This window comes from Pipistrellus hanaki (genome assembly GCF_964339955.1).
Source record: "Pipistrellus hanaki genome assembly, chromosome: 20".
Classification (NCBI taxonomy): Eukaryota; Metazoa; Chordata; class Mammalia; order Chiroptera; family Vespertilionidae; genus Pipistrellus; species Pipistrellus hanaki.
In genome coordinates, this window is record NC_140522.1 from 9,965,087 (window position 1) to 9,982,694 (window position 17,608).

Below are 17,608 nucleotides of genomic sequence, written 5' to 3' on the forward strand. Positions count from 1 at the left end.
CAAGATAGGCTGGACATGCCCTGGACGTATCTGTGCACCGGGCCAGCTTCAGCCCAGTCCCCACAGTCCAGGCTGAGGGACCCCATGGGTGCACGAATGTATTGGGCCTCTAGTTTTAAATAACCTTTTAATTTACATTAGGTAGCATTTACTATGTGCCAGATAATGTTCTAGTAACTTCACACACACACACACACACACACACACACACACACACACACAACTTTTCAACCAGAAAAATTACATAAGTTCTAGAAAATGGACATAAAAAATCAATTGAAGTAGAGAGTCCATTATATAGAGTACTATAACAAGAAATCATCATTTTTTTTTTCTTTATTCACAAGTATTTAAGTACTCAGCACTACAGATAACAGGGAGAAAGTGATGATCAAGACAGAAAAAGTCCTTCACTGCATAGAATCAGTAATAGGCAAAAGCTAAGAAAATAAATAAAACAACCCCAGTGACGATGGAAAGAGAGAATATGAGAGCCAAAACTGATTTGGCTCAGTGGATAGAGCATCGGCCTACGGACTGAAAGGTCCCAGGTTCGATTCCGGTCAAGGGCATATACCTTAGTTGCAAGCACATCCCCAGTGGGGGGTGTGCAAGAGGCAGCTGGTCAATGATTCTCCCTCATCGATGTTTCTAACTCTCTATCCCTCTCTCTTCCTCTCTGTAAAAAATCAATTTTATATATATATATATATATATATATATATATATATATATATATATATTTTTTTTTTTTTTTTTTTTTTTTTTTTAAGAGAGAGAGAGAAAGAGAGAAGACGAGAAAAGAGAACGCATGAGGGGACAGGTGCAGGGTGGCTGGCTGGCCCAGGGAAGCCTCTCTGAGGAAGGGACATGCACGCAGCCACACTGACAAAGGCAGCTCTGCTGGGTCATTACCTGACCTGGGACAGAGAATGAAGTAGATTCCTGGGGGAAAAATATTTCTTTTAAAGCCCCACCCAACTAGAAACTGCACAACTAATCCAAAGAAATGAGCCCACAGCTGTGCTATTTTTGGATACCTACCAAGATACTTGTTCTATGCTCGTGTGAACAAACTTGGTACTAGGACAATTTCTGCTTCCATATACTCATGATTATTTTGGAATGAGTGCTAACACATTTTGCCTTTATCTTTTGCCACACATAAATATATGTATGTATTGAATTAAAAAAAAAAGAGTCAAAAGAAAGACATTTGAGAAAAAGGGTAGTTTATAAGATTTGCCTGAAGTAATATTTGACTGTAAGTTTTTTAAATAAAAAATAAGTATATATGGCATGACAAATATCAATAGTCATGTAGTCTAAATCTGAGTGTAAGTATTTTCAAAAAGATTTGATGGGAAAAGTCAGTGATTTTCTAAAAGATCACTTCTTAAAAAAATCATTTTATAAAGTGCTTAAAAATTGCATGAGAAACCAGTAACACTTTTCCATAAATTATCTAGACATTCAAAGTGCCTGCCAAGTTTTCTCTGCCAGTTTATGAAATATGTACAGTCCGCCTGGCTCTCGTCTGTAAAACTGTACAACGGGGTTAAAAATTCATTTTGTTTCTTGACATGAGCAAGTCGATTAAGACTATGATTCAAACATTTATCAAGACTTCCTTTGTGCCAGTAACCATGTGAGGTGCTTACACTTCATTCCTTTATTTTACTCCAGGAAGCATGGAAAAACATTTTTCCCTTGAAGTTCAATGACTCCCCAAGGTCACAAAACCAGCAGTAACCAACAGCGGCCATCTGGACTCACACCTGGGCTTTCAGAGACCAAGTTCTAGGCTTTTCCACAACCACTGTCCCCTCTGCATTTTTTCAAGTCTACTTACAAATGAAGCTAGTGAACCCAATTCCTACAGACTCAGATTGGGCTAAAGAATTTGAAAATTGCCCAACAGGCCTGGCTCAATGGTTGAGTGTCAACCTAAGAACCAGGAGGTCATGGTTCAATTCCAATCAGGGCACATGCCCGGGTTGTGGGCTCAATTCCCAGTGTGGGGCGTGCAGTGCAGGAGGCAGCCTATTGATGATTCTCATCATTGATGTTTCTCTCTCTCTCCCTCTACCTTCCTCTCTCTGAAATGAATGAAAACATTAAAAAAAAAAGAAAAAGAATTTGACTAAAAAGCAGTATATATTTTTTATCTAATAACACTATCTTTTTGAGCAATAAACACTGACAGTTCAGGGACAACTCGGTCCATTTTCAACCTACCTTGTACTCTTCTGCTTGAACAATCTCTCCCTTAGGAGTCACAGACAAGTAAGATTCAATCAATTTATATTGAGACCAAAAATCAGCTGCCCAACTAGAGGGATGAGACTAATTTATAAACTGGGGTGCAGTGTGGATCAGTAACCTTGAATCTGAAAGAACTGTCAAGGCTCTAGGCTCAGTGAACAAATATGCATCCCACAAATATTTGCAGGTCAGAGATCACCAAGGGCAGACAGAGGTGCACAAAGCTGTCTCGGGCCAAGTGCCAGCAGAATGCACAGGAGGAGCGGACAGAGGGAGGAAAACAGTGGAGTGAAGGGTCTGGAAGACCCTGAGAGCCAGCATCCACCTTCTGACTTCCCTTGGCTCTGTCATTGGTGTGGGATGAATTTTAGGCCTATCACTGCCTAGCGTGTCCTGTGAGAGTTGTTTCTGCTCATCGTCACCACCTGTCTCCTTACTCGCTGCACACTAACTGTCTGGGATGTTGGCATCAACCATTTCAACCACAGGATCAGCACGGCACATGAAATGGCAGGGACAGATTTTATAACTACATCAGAAATGCACCTGTTTACTGCCTAATAATGCGTTGTTAATTATTAGCCGAAATTGTGAGCAATAAAACTAGGATGATGGAGAGGTTTTATATTTACAGTCTAATAAATGAGCCACTAGCCACATATAAACTACTGAGCATTTGAAATGTGGCAAAGGTATCTTAGGAGACTTTTTAGTTTAATTAATTTAAATTTAAATATTCATATATTTAATGAGCTAATCTAGCTCAGCTTTACAAACAAGATTAACATTAAGTATGGTGTTAGTGAAATGATTCATGTATCACATTTAAAAAAGAAGGAATATGCTAATTGACCCTCACACGTAGAGATGGCGGTGCCCATAACCAATAAGGAGGGAATATGCTAATTGGCTGCCCTACCCTCAAAGATGGCAGCACCCACAGCCAATAAGGAGGGAATATGCTAATTGACCATCACGCCCTCAAAAGATGCCAGAGCCCACAGCCACAGGATGGTGGCACCCAGTCCCCTCAGCCACACTGGGGCGACAGGCGCATGGCAAGGCCAGGACCATTCCACGTGCCTGCCTCCAGGTTCCCCCAGGACCCTCGCACCCCAAACCCCCAGGACCGGCCAAGGGCACAGGCTAGCCTCATATGTTGGCTGCCCAGACACCCAAGGCCGGTTCGAGGCTCAGGTAACCAGGGTTGGCTGAGGCTTGCGCTGCTGGCAGTGGCAGCAGCAGAGGTATGAGAGGGGGCAGGCCGGACTGAAGAATGCCCCCTCTAGTGCATGAATTTTAATGCACCGGGCCTCTAGTACAGAATATAAAAACATAAACACATGCAATAGGCTAAGACACACAAAAAATGTGTTGGAAATAATTTGACTTGATCAAAGAGTGTAAAGAGCTTTATACTTTCATTTATAAAGGTATATAGCATTCATACAAACTAGTAAGTTATATAAGCAAACAAGGCTATCTTTTGGCTGCAATAACTCAATAATCACTTCAACTGTTACTCTATCTTAAGTCTATTCTTTCATATATTATTCATGAGACTATAGATGCTTAGAATGATTAGGTTCATCATTACCAGGGCTCCATTAGGTCTGCAACTGCTTGCCGGGAATATTTTGTAGAGGGAATATTTCTGGAAAGGCAATTCTTTTAAAGGGAATCTCTGGGTCTAACTATAAAACAATTCCCTATTAATATTTATTTCATTTGGGGAACAGCTTTTGTAAGTTTGAGGATAAAAAAGTCACTAAAAAAGCCCTAAATGGTTTGGCTCAGTGGATAGAGCATCAGACTGTGGACTGCAGGGTTCCAGGTTTGATTCTTGTCAAGGGCACATACCTAGGTTGCAGACTAGATCACCAGCCTGGGTTGGGGTGTGCATGGAAGGCAAACAATTGATGTTTCTCTCTCACATGGATGATACTCTCTCTCTCCCCCCTCCCTTCCACTCTCTCTAGGAATCAATGGAAAAAAATATCCTCAGGTGTGGATTAACAAGAACAAAAAGGCAGCAAAAAGAGATTATTGGTACTTTTACCCTGTTTCCCCGAAAATAAGACAGTGTCTTATATTAATTTTTTCTCCCAAAGTTGTGCTAGGTCCTATTTTCAGGGGATGTCTTATCTTTCCATGCGCTAGGTCTTATTTTCGGAGGATGTCTTATTTTCAGGGAAACACAGGTAACAAGTATTACCAGGAGATAATGCTCTGAGCCTAAATGAACAGGATATGCCTAAAAAGGTTTATTTTCCAAGGACTTTTTCTTAGTGCTGCCTCTCTTTCTGCTCTGTCCAGACTCTCCTTCCTTTTTTAGTCCATCTCTACACACCATACATATCCTCCAGCTCCTTTGACTCTCTTCTTTGTGACACAATGGGCCATAAAGAGAAAACTAAAGAATAAACTTTCATATGCTCAATATTACTTTACTAAAAGCCCGATGCATGAAGATTTGTGCAAGAATGGGCCTTCCTTCCCTGGCTCCAGGTCCCAGAACCACTCTTTCCACTCTGGCCCTGCCCCCTGCTGCTCGGCCCCTGCGTATGCAAATTCACCAGCCATATTTGTTGGGTTAATTTGCATACTCACTCCTGATTGGCTGGTGGACATCATGAAGGTATGGTCAATCTGCATCTTCCTCTTTTATTAGTATAGATAAACTGGGCAGTAACCTCAGAAATGATATTGTTTATGCCTTTTATTTGTACAAATGAGAAACACGAGACATGAGATTAAAGATTTGTTCAATATCAGCTTAGCCTGTGTGGCTCAGTGGTTGAGCATCTATCTATGAACCAGAAGGTCATAGTTTGAATCCCAGTCAGGGGCACATGCCCAGGTTGTGGGCTCAATCCCTGTAGGGGGCATGCAGGAGGCAGCTTATCTATGATTCACTCTCATCATTGATGTTCCTATCTCTCTCTCTCCCTCTCTGAAATCTATAAAAATACGTTTTAAGAAAGATGTGTTCAATATCATACAGTGAGGAAGTAACAGCCAACTATGAAGCTCTGCTCCTTGTGCAAAGCTCCCCTTTATTCACATCGTGTTGGCAAAGTATCTGTGTCTGTGTCTGTGTCGGCATGTGTTTATCCGAAGGTCGGGACCAGCCTCAAAGTCATCAGTGACAGACAATGACTACACAGTCTGGTTTTCCTGCAGCAGGTTTGCAATGACAGTATTTATTAAATAAAATGATACGTGTATTTTATAAAACAGATTTAGGTGTGGGCAGCGATTTTTAAAAATATCTTTTTATTGATTTCAGAGAGGAAGGAAGAGTGAGATAGAAATATCCATGATGAGAGAGAATCATGGATCGGCTGCCTCCTGCAAGTCCCCCACTGGGGATAGAGCCCACAATCCAGGCATGTGCCCTTGACTGGAATCAAACATGGGACCCTTCAGTTCGCAGGTCGACGCACTATCCACTGAGCCAAACCGGCTAGGGCTATTTATTATTTTTTGAAAGGCCCTTATTTTTGTTAAACAGCCCAGACAGAATGCCCACGTAGGTGAAGGGCAGAGTATAGTAGAAGTGGAAGTTAGTGAAAAAAACTGACAACAAATATTTTACTCCTGAATTTCCTACAAAAGGAAATAGCAGATTAGTAGATTAGAGAAACAGAGTATGTTTCATTCAATAGCTCTTCAGCTTAAACAAAAACCCGAATAAAATCTTATTCCCTTACATCATCAACTATACTCATTTCCCCTGTCTGCTTCCACAAATCAGTTTCCAGCTGCTGCCTGGAGGCCAAGACCGCTAACCTCACCCTGAGCTTAGAATCTGTTCTTTTTCTATTCCATGTAGCACGTGACAAACCTTTATCTAGTAAAACACCTTCAAAAAACCCCAAAGAACGAAACAAAAAACAACAACAGTTAAAAAAGGGAAATTCTCCATGCTGGCCTTAGAAAAAGTAAGCTGGCCTGACTTCACTCATTATTTAGACATTCTGCCTAGAATTAAAGGATGAGTTTGAGCAAGTTATTATCTCAAAGCCTCCCTCCAGCATCATGTCCTGTTCTCCACCCCAAGAATAGTATGAGTGACTAGCGGCCCAGTGCACAAAATTCATGAATGGGGGGGGGGGCGGGAAGGAGTCCCTCAGCCTGGCATTTGGACATCCTCTCGCCATCCAGGACTACTGGCTCCAAACCACTCACCTGCCTGCCTTATTGCCCCTGCCTCCTAGCCTGATGCCCCTAACTGCTCCCCTGCCTGCCTGATCGCCCCCTAATTGCTCCCCTGCCAGCCTGATTGCCCCCTAATTGCTCCCCTGCCTGCCTGATCGCCTCCTAACCACCTGTGCCCTCACCACCGTGGCTCTATCTGGAAGGACATCCGGAAGATGTCTGGTCTAATTAGCATATTACTCTTTTATTAGTATAGATGTGCAAAAGCTGCCTACTGGGATGGGATGCAGAAGTAAGAAACTATTGTACAGACTCAGAATGAAAAAATACTTCATCACCAACCACCACATTCCTTCCAATCTAACAGTCTCAAGTGGTACCACGGGCAAATGGGGAAGGAGAACCTACCTGGAATTATACCTTTCATTTGTCTCTTACAAATCTACCTCATGTATTCCAAACAGTTGGACTACCACAAACTTTATTTCTAGATGAAGACACTGAGGTTCTGAAATTAAAGCGACATGTTCAAGGTCACACAATTTGGGATTCTCGGGCAATTCTGACAGCAAATCTCCTTGAATAGCTCGGCCTTTCCTGCTCTCTCTTAGTGGCAGTGGCCAACTCCCTACGCTGAACCAGCAGCAGAGACCGATTCGTGATGAAAACTCTGTTCAGAGCTTAAGATGTAGTAGCTTCTGGAGGAGATAGTGTGAATGTCCCCATTGATAAACTGGAATCAATCATTTTCTCAGAGACAGGGCAGAAGGAAAGAGGATACTGCCTGCTTTCGTGAGAAGTATTTAGGTGACTACATGTGTTATAGGTGGTTGATCATTCCTTGTAAGTAAAAATACTTTACTTGGCTTTTGGGTCACAACACTCATAACCTCTCTGGCCACTTCTTTTTTTTTTTCTTTTTCTTTTTTTAATATATTTTTATTGATTTCAGAGAGGAAGAGGGAGAGAGAGAGAGAAACATCAACGATGAGAAAGAATCATTGACTGGCTGCTTCCTGCACGCCCCCCACTGGGGATCGAGCCTGAAATACCAGCATGTACCCTTGACCTGAATCGAACCTGGGACCCCTCAGTCCGCAGGCCGACACTCTATCCACTGAGCCAAACTGGCTAGGTTCCTCTCTTGTCAGTATCAGGTCTCAATTCTCAGGCCTCTTATCAACCTAATTAATGAACTCTCAGCCTAAGGGATGTCTTCCAGTCCTGCGTTTTTAAATAGGGTCTACTGCCCTAGCCGGTGTTGCTCAGTGGATAGAGCATCAGGCCACGGGCTGAAAGGTCCCAGGTTTGATCCTGGTTAAGTTGGCAAGTACCTCAATTGCAACCCCCAACCCTTGTCGGGACATGTGAGGGAGGCAAACAATTGGCATGTCTCTCTCACATTGATGTTTCTCTCTCTCTCTCTCTCTCTCTCTCTCTCTCTCTCTCTCTCTCTCTCTCTCCCTCCCTCCCTCCCTTCCTCCCTCCCTCCCTCCCTCCCTCCTTCCCTTTCACTCTCTCTACAAGTCAATTGAAAAATATCCTTGGACCTGGCTGATTTGGCTCAGTGGATAGAGCATTGGCCTGTGGACTGAAAGGTTCTGGGTTTGTTTCAAATCAAGGCAACATGCCCAGGTTGTGGCCCCATCCCCAGTAGGGGGTGTGTAAGAGGCAGCCAGTCGATGATTCTCTCATCATTGATGTTTCTCTCCCTCTCTCCCTCTTTCTTCCTTTCTGAAATCAATAAAAATATATTTTAAAAAAGAAAAAGAAGAAAAAAATATCAAGTGAGGATTAAACAAAACAAAAAAGTAAATACTATTTACTGATGATGCTTAAAATCTCAATATCTTCAGTCTGAAACGAACTTCTGAATTCTGGACTAGTATATTCGACTGCCTACTTGATATCTCCACTTGGATGTTTAAAAAGACATTTCGAACTTAATTTGTCCCAAGCACTTGGTCTTTTAAAACCAGAATCTGATAATTTTCACTATATCCACACTACCACTCAGTGTGAACCACTAACATCTCTTAGACTAGATCACTCCAAATGTGTCTTAGCTCATCCCCCTTGTCCCTCTCTCTCCACCCTCCAGTCTAACAGCCACAAAACAGCTGGAGCCATACTTTGAAAATATAACCCAATTCTTACGTCATTCTCCTGCTTCAACACTCCAATGAGCTCACAAGGCAGTTTAAATAAAATCAACCAGTGCAATCTCTCTCCAACCTCATCTCCTCTTACCTTTCCAGCTAGTGACCTCTTTGTTTTTAGAATCCACTCATCCCATTCCTGTCTCAGGACCACTAACCAGATACCGTCACGGCTGCTTCCTTATCTTCTACGAGAGGCTCAGTGCACAAATTCGGGGACGGGTGGGGTCCCTTGGCCTGGCTGGCAATCGGGTTGTCTTGCCCAGTCCTGATGGGGGCCGATGGGGGCTGGCCACCTGGGGAGGGACCACAGGAGTCCTGCAGGGCATGTCTGGCCCTCTTGCCCAGTCCCAATGGGCCAGACCCCAGCAGCAAGCTAACCTACCAGCTGGAGCATCTGCCCCTGGTGGTCAGTTCACATCATAGCAATTGGTCAAGCGGTCACTCAAATGGTCGACCAATAGGTCAGACACTTAGCCTATTACACTTTTATTATATAGGATAAGTCTGTGCTAAATGTCACCTTCTCAGAGTGAGATGTCCCCTGACCACTCTATACCTGTCCAGATGCAGAATACTGTATAAAGAGGCTATCCTTTATGTAAAAGAGAGGGGATGAATTAAAATTAAATTGATAAAATTGAATTGAAAAAAAAATTACTGAAAGCATAAATACAGGAAGAGGGCAGCATGATTTCCTCTTTAATTAAAAACAATAAATAAATAAAAACATCTCAACGGTTTCTAGTATCTTGTGTCACCGCTTACCTCCAGCATATTTCATTCATGCAACACTTCTTCTATTTATAAATCTGCAGGCTGTCCTTGGCCACATCCAGTACACGGCCAGGATAAAGACATGAGAGGGCTGGCTTGTTCATTCTGCAAACGTCAAAAGCCAGGAAGGGAAGCTAATCCTTTGGATAACGGAATCGTGATTCAAGAAGACCTCAACAAGTTTTAACGCTGGCTACATTCAAAGAGACGATTTTACAACAGTTAAAGGTAAATAACACTGCTTCAAAACCACCGTGAACTTGTAAATACAGACTGGGAGAAATCTTTAAAATCATAAAAAAAGATGTTGGCTTATGTTGATAACATCAGTGGTTTCCAGACAAATTTTTCAAAACACAAAGAGAAACAATATCCAGCTGCCAACTTTTTATTGCTTATTTAAGAATTCTAAGACAAAACCAAGAAATCCAAGATAAATGTCCCAAGAAACTTACCACTCAGCACTATCATTTCATAAAGGAGGGTCATTATAGCATCAGAAAAGGAGAAATCAGAATCGTAAGAAGAAGAAAAAAATCCCTACCCGCACAACTATGACTGGAAAAGCCACGTAACATTTTTTTCTCTCACTTTCCTGCTAGTCAAGAGTTAACACAATTTGAGACCGCAAACACAAGTGCACTGCTTAAGCTGAGGAAAGACATAATTTCACTGCACTATATTCAGACCATAACTGCAGAATTAAATAGGGAACCAGATCAGAGAAAGAATAGCTCTGACAAAGCTGACTGCAGTCGACAGATGAGACGGCAAAGGAAGCCACATCACATGAAGTTGCAGGAGTTGTCATATTTAACTTAGAAAAGAGAAGACCTAGCTAGCAAGGACCCAGGCTAGTGAGGAAAAGCTTACTGCATCTCACTCATGAAGACAGAACTGCAAAGTGGGAAGAAGTTACACATTATAATACAGACAGAGCAGATACTAACTCAACTTCAGTAAGATCTTTCCATACTGTTCAAAAGCTACTTTCTCATGGAAGTGGTTTGTGGAGAAGCTGGGTTCAATAACATCTACAAGGATTTAGTAGTCGGCATGGTTTTACTTCTAAAATCTCCTCTAAGCCTAAAATGTTATAAATCAGAAAGGAATCAATGTTGCCTTCTGAAACCACTAAAAAAGGTGAGTGGTCAGAATTTTTGCTTTAGTCAAAAAGACATAGGTTGAGTTATGGGTTGTACCACTTAGTAATGTGTGACACAAAACAAAATTATTCACTAACTCTGGGTCTCAAATATTCTCAACTGGAAAATAATACCTTATTTATAGTACTGCTGCATGAATTACACACACACACACACACACTCTGCCTAGCACTTACACTGAATGGACAGATTAATATGATCTCTGAATGCATAATAATCTGGCCACTTATTACACACACACACACACACACACACACACACACACACACATATGTATATTAGATATTAGAAGCCTGGTGCATGAATTCGTGCATGGGTAGGGTCTGGCCAGCCTGGTCAAGGGGAGGGGACATGGGTGGTTGGCCAGCCTGCCTGCTGGTTGAACTCCTGGTTGAGGGGACAATTTGCATATTAGCCTTTTATTATATAGGATATACACTGAGTGGCCAGATAATTATGCGTTCAGAGATCATAATAATCTGGCCACTCAGTGTAGTAGGTGCTTAATACATAATAGATTATTCATTTATGTAACAAATATCGTGTTCCAAAGAGTAATATTTTCTGTCTTACTTATTAATGATTGTTATACTTAAATGACTTCTCTGCTATGTCTCATTTTTCAAACCTAATGCATGCTTGAGATTCTTTTCCACTTACATATTAGTACAATCCCTATTTGCATGTTAGTACTTTTTGTAAGGCTTTCTTTAACCTCACTTTGGTGGTTTCCTTTCTATTTTTGTTTGACACAAAAGTGGGCTTTACCGTCAGTACATATTGGCTGTATCAGTTCACTTTGGCCAAACAATTTCATAATATGCTCTTGGACAATCATTTCAACTAACTGGACTCTATATCCAGTTTTATCAACCTTACCCCAAGACAGAAGACTCCTTATTGTCTTGTATTGCTCACATTGGCCAACTCAAGAAATATATGAGTAAGTACATTAAAACCCATTCCACCAACTGTAATTGATTATTAGAAATGCTGGTCATTAATAAAAGGTTATGAAATAAAGATGGTCTCAGATTTCTCCCCGTAAGAGGAAACCCATTTCTTACTGAAGCCCATCAACATGTAATGATCAGTCAACACTATTCCTCCAGGGAGGACTTTCAGATGGTATGCAATTACTCTTTTGTTACACTTACAGTATAATTTGAACTGAACGGGTATTTAAGTTGACAATTTAGTATCATGCTGTGTGTAAGGTATTTATTAGGATAGTTTAACACCACTCATGTTCGCTATAGAGAAGACAAAAACATTACTCATTAACTGAAATAGCAAAAATTATTTTTCAGGAATAGCTTTTGTTCAGTAAAAAACATGTTGACAACCTTAAACATATACAGCATTCAGGACTAGATGAGTCATATCTGATTACTATCAGATGCAACAATAAAAGAAGTAGTTTTTCAGTGTCAAGAAGAAAGAAGAAACTGATACTTGGAACAAATAAACCAAATCACCAAGCACAGAATTTTTATAGCACCCTGATGTTTGCATGGATAGGCATAATGTACACTAATTTTCTAGTGCAGTTTTCACTATTCTAATGCTCAGATAAACATGCAGATGGTTATTTATTTCCATACAGGATAATTTTAGAATACCATGAAATGTACCAGTAGAATACATTTCAAGTGTGATTTAATATAATTCCACACACCTAATTTAGTTACAGTCTATCTTTAAGTTGAAATGTAAGAGAAATATTGAATTATTTTTAAGTCTATTAAGTGCAAAGTAGAATTTAAGAATAAAAATGAAAAGGACAACAAAAAAGCACTTGATCCTAAAATCAACTCAATAAAAAGCATACATTTAATTTTGGTATAAAAAGTTCAACACAAATCTTTTCCTCAAAAGGTAAATTTTTGCTTAAAATAATGTAACTCATTAACTGATGAAAAATGGACTTCACAGGTTCTCGTTATATGGCAAATTTATAGAGTTGATCATACTACAAAATACTACTGAATATCAGAAAATATTAAAATATGATTACTTGGTAAGTAGCAGGGAAAAATTTTCCCAAGCTTCTGTTTTTACGCAAAACCCATGTTATGGTATCTTTCGCCACATCAGTAAGTTAATTTCTAAAACTAAAGTTCTATTCCAGTGGAATTACTTTCCCGTGACAAAGGATCAGACGAATACAACTGGGGTGACCATGAACTTGACTGTCACAGGCCACTCAGAGGCTGGAGAGCAGCTTTCCATACACGTCCCCACGGGGGGATGTTACTTGCCTTTCATTGGAAGTTGGGGTTTGACAGACAAGCCAGTCAACTTTTCAAATTTTGGTGTCTTCCTCTGTCAGTCAAGTGCACTTAAGATTCTTGGGTTTTAAAACAGCAAAATTGCGCAACAGCTAACCAAGTTAGGAAGCAGGAAAAACAGCCTTGGTGTGACTTAGAAACCGCACACAGGAGGGCAGAAAAATATGCAAGAGGGTTTGTGACTTGCAATGTAGTATTTCCTGGGCCGAATTCCTAAATCTTGGAAGCCTTCCCGGGAAGGATTTCATCAGGAAAGATCTAGATACTGTACCCATACTGTAACCCCTCACACTATCCCCCACCTGCTCCTCCCCATCCTGCCTCGTTCTCTTTGGCTTGTTTTAGCTCCAGGACAAGCTCAGAAGCATTGCAAGCTCTCAAGGATCAGGCCCTTTGGAAAAAAAAAAAAAAAAAAAAGAGACCTTTGCAATCTGCTGCACCCCATTCCGCTCAAAGGGGAGTGAATGTTCAACATCAAGAGGATAAAAATTGAAATAAATGCAGACATGGAAATGCACCAGGTCTATTTTTTTTATTTGCTTTGATTGCTTTAAAAAAATAAAAAAATAAATAGGCAAGATGTTCATCTATTCGCTTAGTAACGTAGCATGCATTACCCAACCCACCGAAAAAAAACAATCCTGCATTTCCCAGCTACACAATGGGCCGCCGCCGGCCCAGCCCTGAGCCGGGTCCTCGCCGTTAGAAAGTCCTTTTCCACCCATCGCCTCGGCGGAGCTTGCACGGGCTCCGGCCCGCCGTCTTCCAGGACCTCGCCTTCCTCCGTTTCAGAAAGAAAACTCCCAAGAAAAAAACCGAGATTCGAGGGAGGACTCGGGGACCCAAACCCCACATCTTCCCGCCCAAGGGTTAGGTCAGCGGCTCCGATCGGTCTTCCCCGGGGGAATCACGTCAGGGCGCCATCCCGAAAACCCCGCATCCGAGTCCTCGGGACAATGAGGCCCCCGGGAGGCCCCTGGGTGCTCATCCGGGTCCCCCCACCCGTGTCCCTTCCCGGGTGCACCGCGGAGGGGGGCCGAGGCCGAGCTCGGGGTGCAATCCCAGGCGGCGGGGGTGCGTGACACCCCGTCTCCCACGCCCTCCCCACCTCCGTCACCCCACAGCCCGGAACCGACCACAAAGAGGGGGTCTCAGCGCTGCTGGCGGCTCGGACCCGGGGAGCCCCTTCCCGCCCGGCCCCGCCCGCGCCCGGCGCTCGGCCTGGGCGGAGGGGGAAGATGCACAAAGCCGAGCCGGAGCGCGATGACAGGACTCCATCCCGCGGCGGCTCCGGGCCCCGGATCGCCAGGGGGGTGAAGGGGGTTGGCTGGGGTGCAGGGGCGCCCGGCCAACACCCCCGATCGGGGGTGCGTGGGGGCGGGGGGGCCCGCGCCGCGCGGAGCATCCGGGAAGCGGCCCCCGGGCCCCCCGCCTTCCCCGCCTTCCCCGCCGCGGGCTGGGGCCGAGGCCGGGGCCCGGGCTGCAAAGCCGGGGACGGAGGAGGATGTGGAGAGCCCCGGCGGCGGCGGCCAAGCCCGGCGAGGGCGCGCATCACTCACCCCTCACCGCGGAGAGAGGCGCCGGTCCGGGAGGCTCCGCACGCCGTGCTCCCCGCACCCTGTGGTCGTCGTCGTCGTCGTCGCTGTGGCTGCGATCGAGCTCCCGGCCTCCCGGCCTGTGGGCTCCGCCGCCGCCGGGCGATAACGTTATTCCACACACGCCCCGCACATAGCGGTAACGGCAGGCGCGGCGGCCAGTGCGCATGCGCCTGGCGGAGGGCGAGGAGCCCGGCCCTATCCCGGCTCCGGGCTCCGACCCGGCGAGCGCTCACTGCGCAGGCGCCGGGCGCAGACAATGAAAGGGGTTTGTGCAGAGAGGGTCTCCCGCAGGCTGGTCCCAGGTCCTACTGCGCAAGCGCGCCTCCCAGGCCCGCGGGAACAATGAGGAGGACCCCGGCCTGGACGGCCGCCGCCGCCACTCGCGCGGACTACACTTCCCAGCGGGCAGTGCGCCAGCTGTGGCAAGGGGAGGTCGGGGGGCTGGGCATGCTCGGATTTGCAGTGTGAGCCGCCTTTCCCACACAATCGAGGCTCTTTGGAAGGATTTAAGAGCTGCTTTCACTTGAGAATGTATTTGGCCGTTTTTTGACAAACGTCGTGAGGAGTGTCGAGCTTGTTATTATTTGCGTCTTTGAGAAGCTTGCAGGGTCGGACGCTTCCTGGCACAGGAAGAAGGGTCCAGGCCTTGCAGGGAGCCCTTGCAGTCAGTAGGGTGCTCCAACAGCAGGATGGAAGGAAGGCAGGACTAAGACCAGGAAAAGGGCGGAGCCTTCGAACAGTCCCCTTGGCAACCGGATCTGGCAACCCAACCGTTGCAGCCTCGGTTCGGCCCGCCGCGATGCCCTCTGGGAATTGTAGTGTCGTAGGACCGTTGCTCTCGGGAAAGTCGAGACTGCAAGGCCGCAGCCTGTGAACCACAAGTCCCGTCATCCCCCAGGAGGCCCGGTGGGTGGGAAGGCTGAGAGACCCTCTGAGTGGGGTTCCAGGCTCCCCGTTGACAGCCCAGGCAGGAAGCAAGCGGGTCCTGTCGGGGCGCCCAGACTTCCTGTCCTCGGAGGGGAGATCACTGGACATTGTCCCACCTCACTCACTCCCATTTCTGGACCCCGAGTCTGCGCATGGAGGAGCCCCCGGAGAGCTCTACCCTGGAGGAGGCTCTGGGGCAATTACAGCGGAGTCTCCGGGGTGAGTTGCCCCCGAATCCTGCACCTCACCCTTTGGGGACCAGGGCCTGGTGGGCGGGAGCTGGCCATGTGCCTTGCCCCACACCCCAATGGGCCCCACTCCCGCCAGAACTCGGAGGAAGAAGATGGGTGTTGCTGTGATTTTTGAGGACTGAAGAAAGTTTGCTTTTACTGTTAACCTGTGGTGTTTCCCTTGGTCACCTGTCCAACTCTCTGATCTTGACTCAGGCACCTAGCTCTCCAGTGCCAGCAGCAACTCTTGCACGGCTCTCGGTCACGTTTGCGCGGTTCCCACACTTTGCTCCTTAATCCAGTAAGCTCCTAATTGCACACTTTGTACACTTTGAGAAACATCTATCAGCTGCCTACTGCACACCTCCTACTGGGGATGTGCCTGCAAGCAAGATACATGCCCTTGACCGGAATCGAACCTGGGGCCTCCCGGTCTGCAGGCTGAGCCATACCAGTTAGACCGAGTGTGAAAGGGAAGGGGAGAGATGGAGAGAGAAACCTCGATGTGAGGAAGACACATCAGTTGGTTGCCTCCCACACCCAGCCCACAAGGCAGATTGAACCTTCCACTGAGGTAAGTGTGCATGCCCGGAATTGGACCTGGGACCCTTCAAGCCATGGGCTGACGCTGTACGCACTGAGCCAAACCGGATAGGGCCTTTTATTAATTGAGTGCCTACTATGTATTAGGCATACTAGGTGCTGGGGGAATGCAATAAATAACTAGACAAAGTCCCTGCCCTGTTGGAGCCCCTGGATTAGTGGTGGAGAAAGACAATAAACAAATGAAATAATTACAGATCACTCTGGTAGAAAATAAGGGTAAAGACCAGTGCTTGGAAGCACTCATTAAATGTGAGCTGCTGTTTATACTTGGTACTTGCAGCAAAGGGAGGATTTCTCAAGGAGATTAGAAAGTTTATTTTCAAGTGACTGTAAACGTTGTGAGAGTTATTAATTATCGTTCCCATCGTCAGCAGCCTTAGAAACTGTCAGCATTCTCAGTAGCCACACTGTAAGGGTCAAAGAATTGGTCTTCGTGAAGGTATTCACCCTCCTCCTGCTTCAAGAACGGTTAGATACAGAAATAATCACTTCTAACTTTTAAAAAATATATATTTTATTGATTTTTTACAGAGAGGAAGAGAGAGGGATAGAGAGTTAGAAACATTGATGTGAGAGAAACATCAATCAGCTGCCTCTTGCACACCCCCTACTGGGGATGTGCCCGAAACCAAGGTACATGCCCTTGACCGGAATCGAACCTGTGACCCTTCAGTCCACAGGCTGACACTCTATCCACTGAGCCAAACCGGCTTCGGCACTTTTTTATTTATTTTTTTTTATACAATTAATTTCAGACAATAAAGAGGAGGGAGAGAGAGATAGAAACATCAGTGATGAAAAACACTGACCGGCTGCCTCCTGCACGTCCCCCCGCTGATTAGCGTCCAAGCTCTCAACCCGGACCCAGGTACTTGCCCCCACCAGAACTGTGACCTCCAAGTTCATAGGTCGATGCTCAACCATTGAGTTACACCAGCCAGGCTTACGTTTTATTTGAAAGCAAGAAAAATGCAGGGCACAATGATAATGTGAGTGATTTTGTTTAATTTTTGAGGTTGGCAAAAAAATTTGTATTATAAATGACTCCTAATGTTTCTCCTTCTTCAATCTTACTTTGAATTTTTATGTAAGCATCAGAGGACATTTAATTCAAACTAATGTTATTGTACTATTTTTAATACTCAAGAGTTTTTATTCAAATGAAATTTAATACATTTTAAAATAAATTTGAAATTTAGTGTGCTAACAGTATAAAATAGGACATTTGTAATCAAGAGCAGGCATAAAGCAAAGAAAAAAGTTAACTTAAAAAAACAACAACAAACTTTAGTCCTGGCTGGTTTGGCTCAGTGGATAGAGTGTCAGCCTGGGGACTGAAGGGCCCTGGGTGCGATTCTGATCAAGGACATATGGCTGCAGGGGTGTGGCCTCATTCCCCATTAGGGGGCGTGCAGGAGGCAGCCGATC

General features: G+C 44.7%; 2 protein-coding genes and 1 long non-coding RNA gene across 7 annotated transcripts in view; 1 reads left to right on the top strand and 2 right to left on the bottom strand.

Moving 5' to 3' along the window:
- The window catches only part of CEP170 (centrosomal protein 170), an 89,803-nt gene extending 75,160 nt beyond the window's left edge, over nucleotides 1-14,643 (bottom strand). For all 5 annotated transcript variants that reach the window (XM_084868842.1, XM_084868841.1, XM_084868840.1 and 2 more), the window contains exon 1: nucleotides 14,379-14,643. The gene's annotated coding sequence lies outside the window, so the exon portion shown is untranslated. The remainder of the gene's footprint in view (nucleotides 1-14,378) is intronic.
- Nucleotides 1-17,608, bottom strand: part of LOC311614275 — a 198,951-nt gene that overhangs the window by 76,748 nt on the left and 104,595 nt on the right. The gene's annotated exons all lie outside the window — the stretch shown is intronic.
- Nucleotides 14,952-17,608, top strand: part of SDCCAG8 (SHH signaling and ciliogenesis regulator SDCCAG8) — a 191,577-nt gene continuing 188,920 nt past the window's right edge. Inside the window, exon 1 of the mRNA XM_084868881.1 lies at nucleotides 14,952-15,563. Within this exon, the coding sequence (XP_084725007.1) occupies nucleotides 15,497-15,563 (67 nt within the window). The 5' untranslated portion in view covers nucleotides 14,952-15,496. The remainder of the gene's footprint in view (nucleotides 15,564-17,608) is intronic.